Raw genomic sequence first — 15,232 nt, 5'->3', positions numbered from 1 at the left:
TCTTTCCCTTCTCCCCTCCTCATTTTTTCTCTTTCCTTCTTTTCCCTTTTTTTTTTTATGTTACGTGCCTGCAAACGTGGTCGTTAACGAGACAAGCGACACGACAACACGACGAAATCGTGCTGTTGGCAACAATTAAACGCGATCCCTTAGCCGGGTAATTAATTTCTTCCGTAAATCATGGACGAAACGACTTTACAATCGATACTGCCACGCAGAACGACTCGTTAGTTTATCGGTAAACAAATTAGACGTGAGAATGCAATTGCACGAGATCGCTGCCGGCTCGTTAGGATTTCAAGAACGGACGCCGCTTTTAACATTATTTCCCTGTTAATGGACTCCGTGACTGGGATCCTCGACGTTCATTCCTTGTGATGTTGACTTTTATTGGTTCGTTTCTTTATGGATGAGGAAACGATTAGAATCTTATTATTCATTTACTTCGCTATGTTTTTTACTATATATTCTTTTGTCTTCTTTTTGTTTCATGTTCTCTAACGGTGAGTATAATCGTCGGAATATTAGAGTTTTTATTTAATGTTTTTATCATTTTAAAAGAATGTCGAGGTTGATTCGTATAACTGAAAGTTTAGTAGGATGCCTCGGGTTTGTAAATGTTTCGAGTTTAACGATCTCTCTTGTTGACAAAGAAAATTCAAAGGATGAAGCAACGAGGCAGTCAGACATTAACATAAAAGTGGAAACGTGTGAATCGTTGAAATCCTCACGAAGGATACGCGCCAGTAAATGATCCTTTAATATTCCATTGGTGTTCCTGGCCAACTGGAAGCGATAATCGACTCCGAATGTTTAAGCAACCACAAGAACCTGCGCTCCTGTGTTACGTCAGGGACGTGTACGAGGATTCAGGTACTCGACTGCGAATCGATAATTAGCGTCATTATTCCTTAAGTGATGTGATTTCCCATTTTCTTTTTATCCACCAATTAAATAAAAAATTGCTACGAAGACGTTTATCGTATTTCTAATACATTCCTTGATGCAATATCTGAAATTTTAATAGAATATATGAATATTTCTTAGTGGAATAATTTACGCGGTATTGCAAAAGTATGTGAACACTTTTTAGATGGATATTAGAAATTATTAAATTATCAGAGAAAGTTATCTCATCCAGAAAACATACAGAAGAATCGTGTCAATACCTTGAAAAAACACGTTGGAAATTCGATCGAGGAATAAGATACAGTTCCATTACTAATAACTTGCTATACGGTGGCCACGGATATAAGTGCCCATTCGTTAATCGTTATTTTCAAGCAACTTCGTTGGCGACCTTATAATCAGAGACACTGACAAATTACCACGTTTCGCTCGTCGTTGGTTCTACAGAAAGAAACGACACCTTCTGGGAACCCATCATTAGGCGCATATACGTGCCTCGAAACGTGTCTTTATCCTTGCCATAACCGACTGTACGATACAGAAAAGTCGTTCGAAAAAGTTACGCGCTTCTTATAAAGAGTTATGTAACATATCAGACAAACGTTTAACAAATATTTTGTTACTGTTAACGCGTTGGAAAGCTTTTGTGTATTTCATATATATCGAGAGAATATGCGTTCTGAGCTTGTAGAAAGAGAGAATCGTGTAGACGTAAGATAGGGGGATGGGTTAACAGGTGCATCGCAGCGACGCCACTTAACCAGCGTAGATAATTACTAATCGTGTTATGTCATCGTAGTTGCATGGTTGACTCGTCTGGACGACTTATTTCCACCAGTATGGAAAAACGAATAAATAGTCTGAAACACGGTACAAAAAACCGGTTGATTAAATTTAATTAAACGTTACTCCTTACTCTGGAAAATTAGATTAGATTCGATAAAGAATACTTAAGCACTTACTGTTAACTTCTGTTATAAATGTTATTCTTCTTTATAGTATAATCTCAGTTTTTGCGTAAAGAATCTTCGACCGCCAGAACTTTTTGGTGCGTGCTAGCTCTTATCGTTATAATTTCCTGAAATGATTCATAAAATTTTATGGATATGTTGATAAATAGTCAGACAGGTGGCAAGCGATAGGAAATGTTGATTGTAAATGTTTAAATTGAAATCGCTTATGTTATCTTTGTAATAGTCTTAAATTAGATTTAGCACTTAAATTAGCTGAAGCGAATAATAAATGGATTATATGTGTATTATGTAGATACTAAAGCATTGATAAATCAAATCAAAGTACTGATAAGGAACACAATAAAATTGTATAATGATTTACATACACTAGAATTTTGTAAAAATCTGAATGTACTTACTGTATTAGAAAAGTATGCAAAAAAGACAAAAATTCCTAGGAAAAATGTACACGAATGACATGAAATGTTCCTAGAAAAACTGTTTCAAAAATTTATTAAAAATTAATAAAAAATGTAATTAAGAAATTACAAAAGTTTTACTTACAAGATTCATAAAAAGTTCATTTGAGAAATCCTTGCAGGGAATTCTATTCAGTGCAAGCAATTGCAAACTGAGAGAAACAAAATTTATGTCTTTTTTCCGTTACTGTCACTTGCTTGCAATTAGTAACAATATCCTACAATTAGTAACAATAAGAACGTGAACAAAAAGGAAATCGAGTTAACTAGAAGTCAACAGAAAACCATCAGGAATTTGCCTGCCGCGAGAAATAGGAAGGAAAAAAGAAGAAAAGAAAAAAGGAAAGAAAAACGATTCGATGCAATCGAACGCGATTACAGCACAATTTGACGGTCGCGTGCGTCGTTTTCTCGAATCGCGTCCGAGGTGGCGCCAAGCGAGCAATCGTCGCGCGCACGTTCCTCGACCGTGTTAGCATTCAACGCGTAACCCGGATTATTCTACGCTACACCGCGTTGCACTCTACCTATTACGCGTATATTGCATCGCATTGCGTGCACGCGGTACACGGCATAACGCATTCTCGTGGAACGCGGGTGCGTGCCATCGATGATGGGGCGCCACCTCCGGCAGGACTATCTTCGTAGATTAATGGCGTCTTCCTTTGGAGGGAATTCCGTTACGAATTGACAAGCCTCGACGGGTCCTTTTGACACCGTTATATCTCAGTTTTAATCAGCCAATCTTTTATTTGCTTATCTTGTACGTTCTATGACCATGGATATTGAATTTGCTTTCATAACACGTTGGAAATGTCTCTTAAATGGTATGTTTACTTCTATTTATGTACACATGTATAAGCATTCTTCAAGATATTCGTGGTTATAGAGGTTAATTATGATCTCTCGTCTAAAAATTGTGTAAAATTCTTTTACTGAGTTTTAAATAGCTTTAATTTACGAAATATGTACAAGAAGAAATATATACGAGAAGTATAAAATGTCACGCAGAGCCACGAATGTAGGTTATGAACATAGGTAAATCAACACATCTACTGGATTCGTCTTCGACTCGAATTGATTTCGTGATAATTCGTGTAATGAGAGTTTTATTAAAGAAATTTTATGTCACATAGTACTGTGGATAATAAAAGTCCAATTACTAGTGAGAATGTGTAAGAAATTAAATAGTTGTTTTATAATTGACGGCATAAATTTGTAAGGTTAAGAACGTTCATTTAACACTTAATGATTTTTCTCTTTTTTTATGTTCTTCAGTGTCTATCGTACGCTATCGTGAAACTGTTGAAGTTAATTGAATTAAAAGGTAATAAGAATGATTTATATGGTCGTGTTCTTAAGTGTCGTATCTTTTCCTGTATCGAACGATTATGTTTATTCAAATAAGTGCAATACGTGAAAGGCACGTAGCAAATGACAACGCGAGACGACGACGATATTTCACGGATGGTAATTAGTAGTGCATTTCTCGGTGATACATTCAATCATTTCAACGAGGGTAATTACTGACACGGTCCTACGTTCAAGATCGTAAATCGGGTTTCACATTCCGCGCAATGCAAATGCATGACGTAATGATACAGGCGCCTCTTCTGATGGATTTGAGGCGCCTTCTTTACTAGATAGAAACGCCTCCTCCGTGTTAAAGACGCCACTGTTCCAGACTATTCTGTGAATCATTCGCATAGCAAAGAGGGTTTTGATTCAAGAATTTTTTGTGTAAGTATTTGCTTCAAGTTATATAATTTAAAATAAAATATAAATTGCAGATTTACACTGACACTTAAAAGTATCCTCGTACTCAAAGAAAATGTATTCATATCAATGCAACACACGAACACAAAACGTATAAAGAGTATTTTACTATGGCATTATGGCAAAGTTAAAAAGGAGAATAAACTGTAAAAACCAACGATTTTTTGAAGATAAGTGATAAATAAAATAAGCTTTGTAAAAGATTAAGAGCATAATAAATATTATAACAATCAATATTTTTTACATGTTTTAGAATTTCTATGGTTATCATAAAGAATATGTATTTTTATGAAATTTATCACAACATTAAACAATATAAAAATAAATAGATAGATGAAGGCTTATGGGCAATTCCTGTGTGATAAGACAACATACTTTGTATTCTGATAATACGGTGAGAGAATGTAGGTAAAGCCATGAGTTAAAAAATATTCTAACTATACGACTTCAATGAATATTTAATTAAAAAGTCATTTGCATACTGGTCGTATGAGTTATAGAGGTTTAGTTCTACATATAAGGGTGTTCTGTTGTAAATTTAGTTTTTCTCTCAAAGGTAGCGTAACGAACACCAATTATGGTTATAAGAAATGCGATTCGCAGGCATGCGTAAGAGGTTATGAAAGATATCGTAAATGCGTCAGCAATCTTCCTGGAACATCAAACGATGTTGATGGATTCAAGGAAAATCGTGAAAGAATTAGTCATCCCGAGAAATGTCGACCAATTTTAATTTTCATTCTTTCTTCGACATGTCCGTTTAAAAGGAAGTCATAAAAATAACAAACAGTTGACTGTATTTAAGAGGATTTGTAAAATGATTCATGGAGATTAATCATCGTAGACGAGTGACATTATTCACGATACCAAGTTTGGGATGTTGGAAATGATTGTGGCATGGTTCAAAGATAACGGTAATATTTTTGAACGACGTGATTTAATTATTAAATATGAAAAGAAAGATATTGTAAGCGTATCACTATTTTAACAGAAGACATCGCTAAAAATTTTTTAAGAAATATTTCTGCAAGATATATAAAAAGGATCTAAACGATCAAATATTCTATATTTAAAGAAATATATATAAGTATTTTCTATATATTGTTATATTAATTGAATTTAAATATGTTTATTACCTTATTGTACTAGTACTAAAACCTACATTATTGTACGAACAATATGAACCATTAGCATATTTACTCTGCATCGTGTGTGGGTTGTGTGTTTTAGGAGGAGTGCAGGAAAAGGATAGCTGAGTGCACTATGAGTGACGGTGCAAGTACACCGGTATGTGGGAGCGACGGTATTACGTATTCGAGTCAGTGTCGGGTCATCTCGAAGCAGTGTCAAGGCATGTCTATTCTTATCAAACACACTGGCCCTTGTCCAGGTAGGATGATACATTCTTCTCGTAATTGCATTAGTAATTATTACCGTACTTTATTTATATAATCACATTAGAATTATTGAAAATTCTTTTTATGTAATTATACAATTATAAAATAGTATCATGGACAGCAATTATTTTTTACAAGAGTAAACTTGGAAGTGAGACAAGAATAATTATTAAGAGATAGAACTTTGAAATTTGTTGTTTTTATTAAGTATATTTATTAAAAAAGCTAATGAAGAAAGAGAATTTAAATACCAAATCCCTTTCGCTCTTTTTTATAGAAACTAAAAAGATGTTCTTAAAAAATTCACAGAAACAATTATTCTTGACACATAAAGTTTAATAGAAATAAAAACTTGAGATTATCCAATTGCTGTAACAGTGAACTACTAGTGGAACACTTCTGCATTATTTTTTTTATCCTCCTGTGCAACAAGTTCAATAAAAATTGTCACGCACATCGAAAGACGCGTAGTTCAACAAAACGATAACATCTAACAAGGAACCACGTGATTGAACCTGTCCATCCAGAGACACCAGCATGCTTGTCCGCAAGATTGACCGCCAGGCCGGGTGCACGACCAGTCTGTCGTCCGGATGGCACTTACGCACCGGTGCAATGTCACGAGGAAACCGGGTACTGTTGGTGCGTGACGCCGCAGGGCAGACCGCTGCCCGACACCTCGGTAAGAAACGAAAGACCAAGATGTGTGAAAAAACCTGGTCCCAGATCTACTGCTTCCACCAGGAGCGGCCAAAGGAGGCGCTCGCCGAACTGGAAACAACGAAGGCAGTACAGCAGTAAGCATAGGAATACGTGTGATCGAGCAGAAAAGTCAAAGTTCAATGGGAACCTGATCGAAAATTTCAAGATCGAGTACAGGCGGACGAACATCTCTGCGGATGGTGAGGATTGTCGAATAAATATCCTGTTGCATGCTAAACGTAGCAATAAGGACATTAGGAATCATTGTCTTTTTATTTTTATATTTTAGATGTCTAGTTGTTACAGATAAAATTCTACGAGAACTGTTGAATATATCGTGAGTGATGTTAAGAATTGTGAAGTAAATTTCTGTTACAATGAATTATTGAAACAAAAATTTGATATTTCAACGTTTATTTTTAATTTTCGTGGGAATGATAACAAAAAAATATCCAAATATAGTTTTAAAGAAAGTATTTATTTATTATTATTGAAAAAGTTAAATAGAGGTATCTAACAAATTTATTATATGTTGTACCTTTTCATTATTAACTTACTTTTATTAATCCTTATTCAACAGGTGACAAAAACGTGGAACGAGTACTGTCGTGGAAATTCGTAACGTTAGACAAGAATGGGGATGGCTATCTGGATAGGGCAGAGTACAAGGAATTAAGAAGGCTCGCAAAGAAGGCGGTAAGGCCGAAGAAATGTGCTCGCACGTTTGCCCGCACGTGCGACCTAAATCGGGATTTGAAACTCTCCAGGCAAGAATGGGGTGCCTGCCTTGCGAACGACTTCACTCGTAAGTTTAACACGTGGTGCACGTGCATCTCAAACGATAAAGGGGAGAATCTTGAGGACCTCTTCGGCCTCTTGGGTGACACTTGCACGCTCCAACGATCTTCGTCCCTTTCGGCGAGTTTAAACGATTATTGAGAAGTATCTTATGATTGATACGATAATATTTCTTCTTTTTTTTTTCTTCGATGTTTCAAAAGAGTTTTCATCGAGACAGATTGTTGAATTCGGGATTATCAATTCGAGTTGCAAATACCGCAACGCCGCTTTCCTGGTAGACGAGAGTTGCCAAGGTCACAGGCGAGGCTGTTGAGTGCATAAATCAATTTTGAATACGTTGATATTTGCGAAGCGGCGCCACGCTGTTGCGCCACGAAAGATTGTCTCCTCTAGGATCGTCACATCAATGTACAGAGTGATTGTAAAAACTAAGACAAGCATTGTAGCATTCCCTTTTAAACGAATGTAAAAAGAGACAGTGAAAGATTTTGTTATAATTACATTACAAGATAGCATTTTGAGGATACAAATGTACAATCCTACGTACAGTGAATCTTCAATGAAAAATTCTCTTATTCGTGTAATTTATGATCTGAACTGCACAATGTATTTCTTAGATAATCGATAAAGAACACAGGAAGGGAGCAAGATCGTTTACGTGCAAGGATGAAACACCATAGTGTTAATTTCGATATACATTCGCCACTGTTATCCACGATAATAAATTCTGCCTTAACTTTTAATTCTTATTATAAGACAATAAAATAAAATTGTAAAAAGCCCCAACATGAATACGTGGATACGGCTTTTATGGCGATCGTAAATCGGAATTAACATCACTATTTGTACTTAACGCTGCCTAACACGCGCTAATCTATCTACTCGCGTGGCATTACAATCGAGCAATTACTGCGCATGGTGCTCCTCTTTCCTCGTTTCCTAGGTGAAGGTTGCCGCTGGGTTGCTTTTAAACGTATACAACTCACAGATCCATGTCGAATTCTGAATCTTTCCCTTTCGTTGCAGTAACTTCCATTGAAAAGGAACAAACGAGATAAAAAGAGAGAGAGAGAGAAAAGAATGCAGTAGTTACAATCAAATGCGAATTTGTTGCGCTTCTAATCACCGGTGATTAAATTACAATCACATAGAAGATGTACACGACTTATTATTCTTTTACGATCAGGCAAAGCAAAGTAACTCTTGCAAGAGAAGTGTAATCTATTCGATCGTGTCGAAAAAATTCTCGAAACAGGATTCCTACGTGGCGTAGTCTTCTTATTAATTGTTAGAATTGTATCCATTTGCCTTTCTAAATGAAAATTTGTCATTCTTTATTATTTTTCTAGTTTCCATTCGATAATCGTTTGACATTTAAACATGGCAATTGTACGCAATCGTTCGAGTAACGTAAGAAACGATTTCGCACTGAAAGAGGGAGTCTCGCGTGTAATTTATTTCCTCTTGTGGTAACCTGCATTTGCATAAATATAACACGTGTAAGATATTTTGTTTCGTAGCATCTCGTGTTGTCTTTTGTGCATCCCTATGATGTCTTCTTGGCGTATTGAATCCTCGATTGCGTCGTGGAAGTATTCCTCTTAATTAAATATTCAGTCACTATACTACAAATTTTATTTCACTGCGATGTTTCTTGCAATTCAACCATATCGATAATCATTTTTCCTCATATCTAATTACAATAATACAGTTGGACATTTTGTAGACGGGAACCTGTTGCAAGTCAAAAACTACAGTGCTCAAAATACATAGTAAACGCTTGGAAATAACAAATAGAGAGCAATTCCTTGAATGGCAGAATGTTGACAATACTGGTAAAAATAGCAAAATTAGTTCTCTCCGCAATATACATAGTATTTTACCCAATAAGTAAAAGTTATATCGCCTATATTCTAGCATTCGCTCCCAAAGGGTTAAATTCAATGGACCACCGCCCTAATCTGGAGAATCAAGATATCAAAAATGAAATTTGACTAGATCTGCCTGTGAATCTGTTACGTGATATTACTCGCATTTCCTCCGGTCCTAAACTTTCTCTGGAACAGTATAAAGCAGAGCATTGTGGAAATATGCGGTTGTAGTTATTCTTCAGGGGTTCTCGGACCTGGCAATAAATAAAACTGTTGCAAAGCATGTCAGTTATAGCGCATCGTTGGAGGATAATACCGGAAGATCGTCGTCGCGGTCGTCGTCTCGGCGTCTAAATCGTGGTATAAATTACAAACGGTGGCCGGGACAGGATGTCGCGCACGCCAAGGGCCGTCTTCTATAGTCGGCCCGCTTAACATTCGTGAATCCTGCCGGAAGTTTGCCCACACTGCGACCAGCTACTGTGGAATTGAAGCAATTGACCTCGTGTACATGCTCCGTACTCCCGGTTAGCCTACGAGAATGACCGCCCGCGCGACTTGTCACTTCGTAAATCCGCGCCTACGCGAACTACAATGATGACTATTTGAAACTATCCTCCTGGGTTATCGCATGAGTCCTTCAGAAAGAGGTTCCAACCGAGAGTCACAGTTGTGCATGATAGGACATTGAATATCTGGATAGCAATTGTGTGAATCTGTCATATATTACCATTATCTGTTGGTCTATAATAAAATATTTATTTGTATATAATAAATCAAAGGGTTGTTTAGGTATGAATTGTAGATCTGATCATCTTTTTAATTTTTATGACTAGAAAAATTAAACATAAATGGAACTATTCTTTTGGTTTCTTTGTTGTGATCTAGAGTTGATTTTCTAAGTTATAAAATATAATAAGTAGCTTCTCTATCAATATTACATGACGTCTAGAATTTCGAATTTTTCAGAGCCTCGATATTTGTCGAAAATTAAAATAGTTTATCGATTTCGAATACCAAAGGATTATGTAGGTACTACTTCTGAGGAAACCACTTCTGGGAAATTGTAGTGTATTATTTTACCGTAGAACGCTGCTTTAAACCTCGTGCTTTTTTCTGTCCTTCAAACAGGTAGTTTGCAACGATGTAAAAGTGTTGGAGTAGAAGTACTTAAGCGTAGCTTGGTCGATACGTAGAATCGTGGTCAATTGCATGTTAAGTAATCACGTTCGACTCAGGATTCTTCGGTATCGACACGTGTGACCCGGGAATAATCGGGCCTTATAACTTCCAGTTGTCTCTATCAACTTTGTAGAAACATGTTTCTTCTACTCTTATTGGTCCTCCGTAGAATTTATTTCACTTTACTCGTAATATCTTCTTTGAGAACATAGAATAAGAATAAAAGATTGGTGTTCCTTCGGTACACTGTAAAATAACACCTTATGCACGGACGAGCATGCACCTGTTGATTCCTTGCGTTGAGGTGCCTAATTGAAACGCGTAGAAACTTAAAAACTGCGCTCGGAGAAAAAATATATTATTCTGTATCACGTCAAATTTTTAACGATCAGAAATCTCAGAGCATAAAATTGTCTATGTTTTCAAGTTTTAAAGCTCTAGAGTTCCAGTAAAGTTCTACAGTTTTGGAATTCTGGAGTTCAGAATTCTAGGCTTCTAGGGTTCTAGATTTCCAGACTTCTAGAGTTGTTGCGTTTTTAAATGTTCTTCTCAATTATTGTAAGAAATTATTTATAAAAGTATCTATAGACTGTCTCTAATTTTTCAACTACTTTCGAACATTCTCTCCGAATGCACATCCTTTAACGTGTACATCGCATGGTTTTCACTGATGACACGCCAAGTAAGCGCATGAACTTCCGAATCTTCTGACAATTTGCTACCGGTAAACAAACTAAACAGGAATCTTGTACCATATGAAAAGGAAAGAAAGAAATTACTCTCGTAAACGTAGTTCTGTTACACGTAAGAACGCCAAAAAGTGTTTGGGGTACGCGCTAGGGAGAGAAAGAGAGAGAGACTGCTGCCTGAGAATACTTAGTGACCACCCTACTATTCGATGTTCGCCACCGCTCGCTGCTCTGCTAGCAAAACCTGCGATGCGCGAATGACAAAAAAACATTGTACATATAGGTAAGGCCGGTCGGCTGAGTGACATCATTGTTATCATTTAGTACGTTTGTTCTTGTCGCTGAACCCCGCAGACGAGCGCCCCGAGGTCCCTGAGGCCCAGAGGACCCGGGTTATGGACCAAGGTGAGTCCTAGTTCTGCACATCAAATCAGCACTGTCACGTCTATTCTGCGTTATTTCTTTCTTTCAAATCTTTTGCTTACCATTGTTAACTATTCGCCTGTTGCAGGGATCCTTGTAAATCTTTTACTACTTTTATCACGAGCTTGGGAAATTTTTTCATCGAGAAGACATTCATTTCAACTATCTTTTCGTTTCCTTTTATTTCATTTTTTATCAGCCTCTGATTTTTTTCTCGTAATTACCAAATGTAACAAGGTATTTCAACGTGTTCTACAGACTTCCTTAGTTAACTTGTTTAAAAAAAAGTTGTTTTTACTCCGAGAAAGTTACCCAAGGTATATATGGAGTGAAAGAGATTTACGGAAGTGGAACTTTGTAACCTAATTGTCACATGTTTTTTAACGATCTCATTGAGGCATGAGATAACGCGAAACAAGATTGATTACCTTGCCTTCAAAAAAATTGAATTGCAAATTCTGTTATCGTGAAACTTTATGCAGTTTTAAGAAAGAAAGTTATATTAACCCCTTACCCTACGATTCAAGTTCCGATGACGCGTGCCATTATCAACAGAACAGTCAGTCACACTTCGAGCCGTTTTGAACGCGGTGAGGAATAACACCTAATTAACAATTTGTAACTTGTTTCGACAGAAAAATATCGACGAAAATTATCCACGTGCCCGATCCGTGTTGCTTACGTTGGACCCTATCTATGGACCACGCCTCTCGCCCGTCACACTCGTGTTTGACCCGATCTCCTTACCACGAGTCTCGCACGATATTGTAGGCAAAGGGGTTAAACAAATGAAATTCTATAAATTGGAAAATATTTAAAAATATTAATAATCTTCCATTATCCGACTTGAAATAAAATACTTTATTATAATGAAATATATAGAAACAACCTCTGCACGTATCCCTGTAACAGGTATACTAAAAAAACAAGTTCTTTGCATTCTTCTTATTCTTTATGTTGCTAAAAATTATACATATTTGAAAAGGAAATGTCAATTTCTATTATGACAAACTATTTAAGTATATTCGTACAGTTTCAGGGAACAATAAACTAATTGTTTTAAACAATCAACGTGGCAATGCTCCTTTTTCATAAGCACGTACTTTTACATTGATTCTTACTAATAAGAAATGGCCTTTTATAATTATTTTCTTTAAACCCTTGCGTCACCACCCATTCGTACATGTCGCGATCAATATAATTTTATGAAGAATTATTCTTGCTAAAATAAAAAAACAGCAAACATACTGAATTATGTTTTGTTATTTGTAATACATTTTTTCTAATATTACGCATGGGCTCTATTAAAAAGAAAGATAGAAACATGTGTGAAAAGTATGCGTCTGTGTGGGCGAATCTTATTATTTGTTGGGTGGTGACGGTTTTTCAAAATTATCCGTAAAAGCAAATATGCGACACCGTGATTACCAACAACTGTAAATACAAGTTATTTTTTCCAAATTAACCACTGCATTAACAGATCGTACGAAACTATTGCAGATTGTACAAAGAAATAAAGTTTTTCACTGTGTACACTGACTGGAAATAAAACTTCTTGCAGTTTATAAAAAGAAAAAAAGAAATATGTCCTTGTACATAATGATTAACATTAATTAAAAAATCTCGGTGTATGGGCCGACTTTATTGGTTGCATGGAAATAAAAATTTGATGGTGATGCTACTTTCTGTTTTTCACAGTATTGAAAGGCAATCCTGCCCCAGTGCATTCTCGACCAACATTTGATGATCCAGTCGATACGAAAGAAGAGAGTGATGGTGAGTGTATTTTTCTATGTTTCTTTTTTTTTCTAAGAACTTGGAACCTGTTTATAAATTGTAATTAGGAAGTTAAAAGTATATCTTAGATAATTTAGATTCATATAATAAGATGAAATTGTTTTAAGTATGTACAGTATTTTTAACGAATTGTAAAATACCGAATAAAATTTACAGCAAACGATTGTTTAACGGACAGGCGATCCGTATTAGAAGACGAGAGGCAACATTCTCAGAAGAAATTTTATGTACCTGAATGTACACCTGACGGAAGGTACCATCGTGTGCAGTGTTATTCAGGCTATTGTTGGTGCGTGTATCAAGATACTGGCAAACCAATACCTGGGACATCTTCCAAAGATCGTACTCCAAATTGTAATCCAGTGCCTACTCCTAGCAGACCCATGAAAGGTAATTAACAATAAATTATATTATCGTCTCGTGTCTTGCTACATATTTCATTTAATAATTTATACTGTGATAAGAATATTTTAAACTTAATTAATTAATTAATTAATTAGGCTGTCCTGAACAGAAGAAACAGTTGTTTCTACGAGATTTAATGGATTTAATGCACAAAAAGATGAAGGCTTCTGGCACGGATTCAGATGAAGCGACGGCTAAATGGCAAGCATCTAAAGAGGAACAAATAGCCACTTGGCATTTCGTCATGCTTGATAAGAATAAAAATAAGGCAAGCATCTTTCTAATGACATTAAAAATTTGTACATAGAAGATCAATATCGATCAATTTAATAAAAGGAAAGAAAGAGATATATTTGTAATTTTTTCTTAGGTTCTAGAAAGAAAAGAATGGAAAAGTTTTCGCACAATGGTGGCAAATAACAGACAGCTTCAAAGATGCGGCAAGAGACTTCCAAGATACTGTGATATCAACAACGATAGGAAAATTAGCATGACAGAATGGTTCAGTTGTCTAAATGCTCAACGCCCTACAACACGTAATTATTATCATAAATATGTATATTTTGTTAATTTCAAAACACATAACTTTTACAGCAGTTTCTTTGAATTTATGAATATTCAACTATTTCAGCTGAGAGTACAGAAAAAGCATCAACAAGTAAACCGAAAAGAATGGGCCCTAATCCTCTGGATCAGTTTCTTAAAAACGACGACGATTAGAAGTGTGTGTGATACGAATGTGTGTTCGCCATTTTATTGATACATTATAGTGATCATTCATCTAACACATGAATTGTAACAACGGGACTTTCAAAAGAAAGCTAATTACTGTGTTAAAAGAATTTTATTTGTATTTTTATATCTGGTGATAAATACCACTCACGTCATTTTATTTTTAATACGAATCATATTTCTGTACCTCACAGATATTGATAATGCGATAGTGTATTTTAGCATAATAATGATATATGTAGTTGTAAGAATAAAAAATAACAAAGTATTACGGGCATACAATCGTGTACATATTTTTTGAATTTTTTTCTTGTTTAGGTGTTGTGTACTTTGGTGCTAAGCACCTTCTCGTAACAAAGATAATGCAGACATATGAAATTGAATGTACAATTGCTGAATGCGCTACTAAACTCGCTAATTGTCTCGCTCTTTGTTGCATTAGTCCTACACGCAATTGTTTTATGTAGGTTTACTTAGTTTTAGCTTCATACTTTCTTAAGACTTCTTTCATAACTATAAACTATATAACGTTATCGAGTCAAAGATCATTGTAAAGTTGAAATTTATTTACTGAAATAAATTCTGTTCGGATATCATTTACTCTGCAAACTATTTTTTGAAGCAACAATTAATAGTTATCTTCATTTTGAATATTATTTTTACCAAATTTGTAATTAACTGGCAGTAATTACTATCTTGTACTATTTCATAGTAACCACAAGTGTTATATTTATGTAAAATTTTAAATAAAAATGTTAAAAAATTTCAATGTATAATTGTAAAATTAAAATAAGAATGTATATAAAATTCCATCCTATCTTTGATAAATATTGAGAACTGTGTAAAATATAATACACAAATAATTGAACAAAAAGTAAGCAAATATTTCTGGAAATATCAGGCTTAAATCAGAAGACTGCTTCCGTTTGTACAAAATTTATATATATATGTATGTATGTATATGTATACATATATATTATAAGATACATATATATATATATAAGAAAATTTTACATCTTGATTCAAGAATTTGTATAAATCAAAATAATTTTAACTTAAAATCTTATGATAATCGATGAAGTTGAATTCAGACATCATATGACTGTCAAAATTCTA

General features: G+C 35.2%; 1 protein-coding gene across 6 annotated transcripts in view; it reads left to right on the top strand.

Moving 5' to 3' along the window:
- The window catches only part of magu (SPARC related modular calcium binding-like protein magu), a 24,165-nt gene extending 9,466 nt beyond the window's left edge, over nucleotides 1-14,699 (top strand). The window contains exons 1-11 of one of the 6 annotated variants that reach the window (XM_017908307.1): nucleotides 4,370-4,511; nucleotides 4,674-5,031; nucleotides 5,348-5,507; nucleotides 6,042-6,416; nucleotides 6,797-7,021; nucleotides 11,084-11,164; nucleotides 12,881-12,958; nucleotides 13,136-13,369; nucleotides 13,480-13,652; nucleotides 13,755-13,920; nucleotides 14,016-14,699. In XM_017908307.1, the coding sequence (XP_017763796.1) occupies nucleotides 5,381-5,507; nucleotides 6,042-6,416; nucleotides 6,797-7,021; nucleotides 11,084-11,164; nucleotides 12,881-12,958; nucleotides 13,136-13,369; nucleotides 13,480-13,652; nucleotides 13,755-13,920; nucleotides 14,016-14,104 (1,548 nt within the window). In that variant the 5' untranslated portion in view covers nucleotides 4,370-4,511; nucleotides 4,674-5,031; nucleotides 5,348-5,380 and the 3' untranslated portion in view covers nucleotides 14,105-14,699. Of the gene's footprint in view, nucleotides 1-4,041; nucleotides 4,082-4,369; nucleotides 4,522-4,673; nucleotides 5,032-5,347; nucleotides 5,508-6,041; nucleotides 6,417-6,796; nucleotides 7,022-11,083; nucleotides 11,165-12,880; nucleotides 12,959-13,135; nucleotides 13,370-13,479; nucleotides 13,653-13,754; nucleotides 13,921-14,015 lie in introns of those variants that run through there. The other 5 variants (XM_017908306.1, XM_017908308.1, XM_017908303.1 and 2 more) reach the window with 5 other exon arrangements.
- Nucleotides 14,700-15,232: the final 533 nt, after the last annotated feature.

Source organism: Eufriesea mexicana, unplaced genomic scaffold (genome assembly GCF_001483705.2).
Source record: "Eufriesea mexicana isolate 0111107269 unplaced genomic scaffold, ASM148370v2 scaffold10344, whole genome shotgun sequence".
Classification (NCBI taxonomy): Eukaryota; Metazoa; Arthropoda; class Insecta; order Hymenoptera; family Apidae; genus Eufriesea; species Eufriesea mexicana.
The sequence above is the reverse complement of the archived record's forward strand: the minus strand, read 5'-3'. Positions and strand labels throughout refer to the sequence as shown.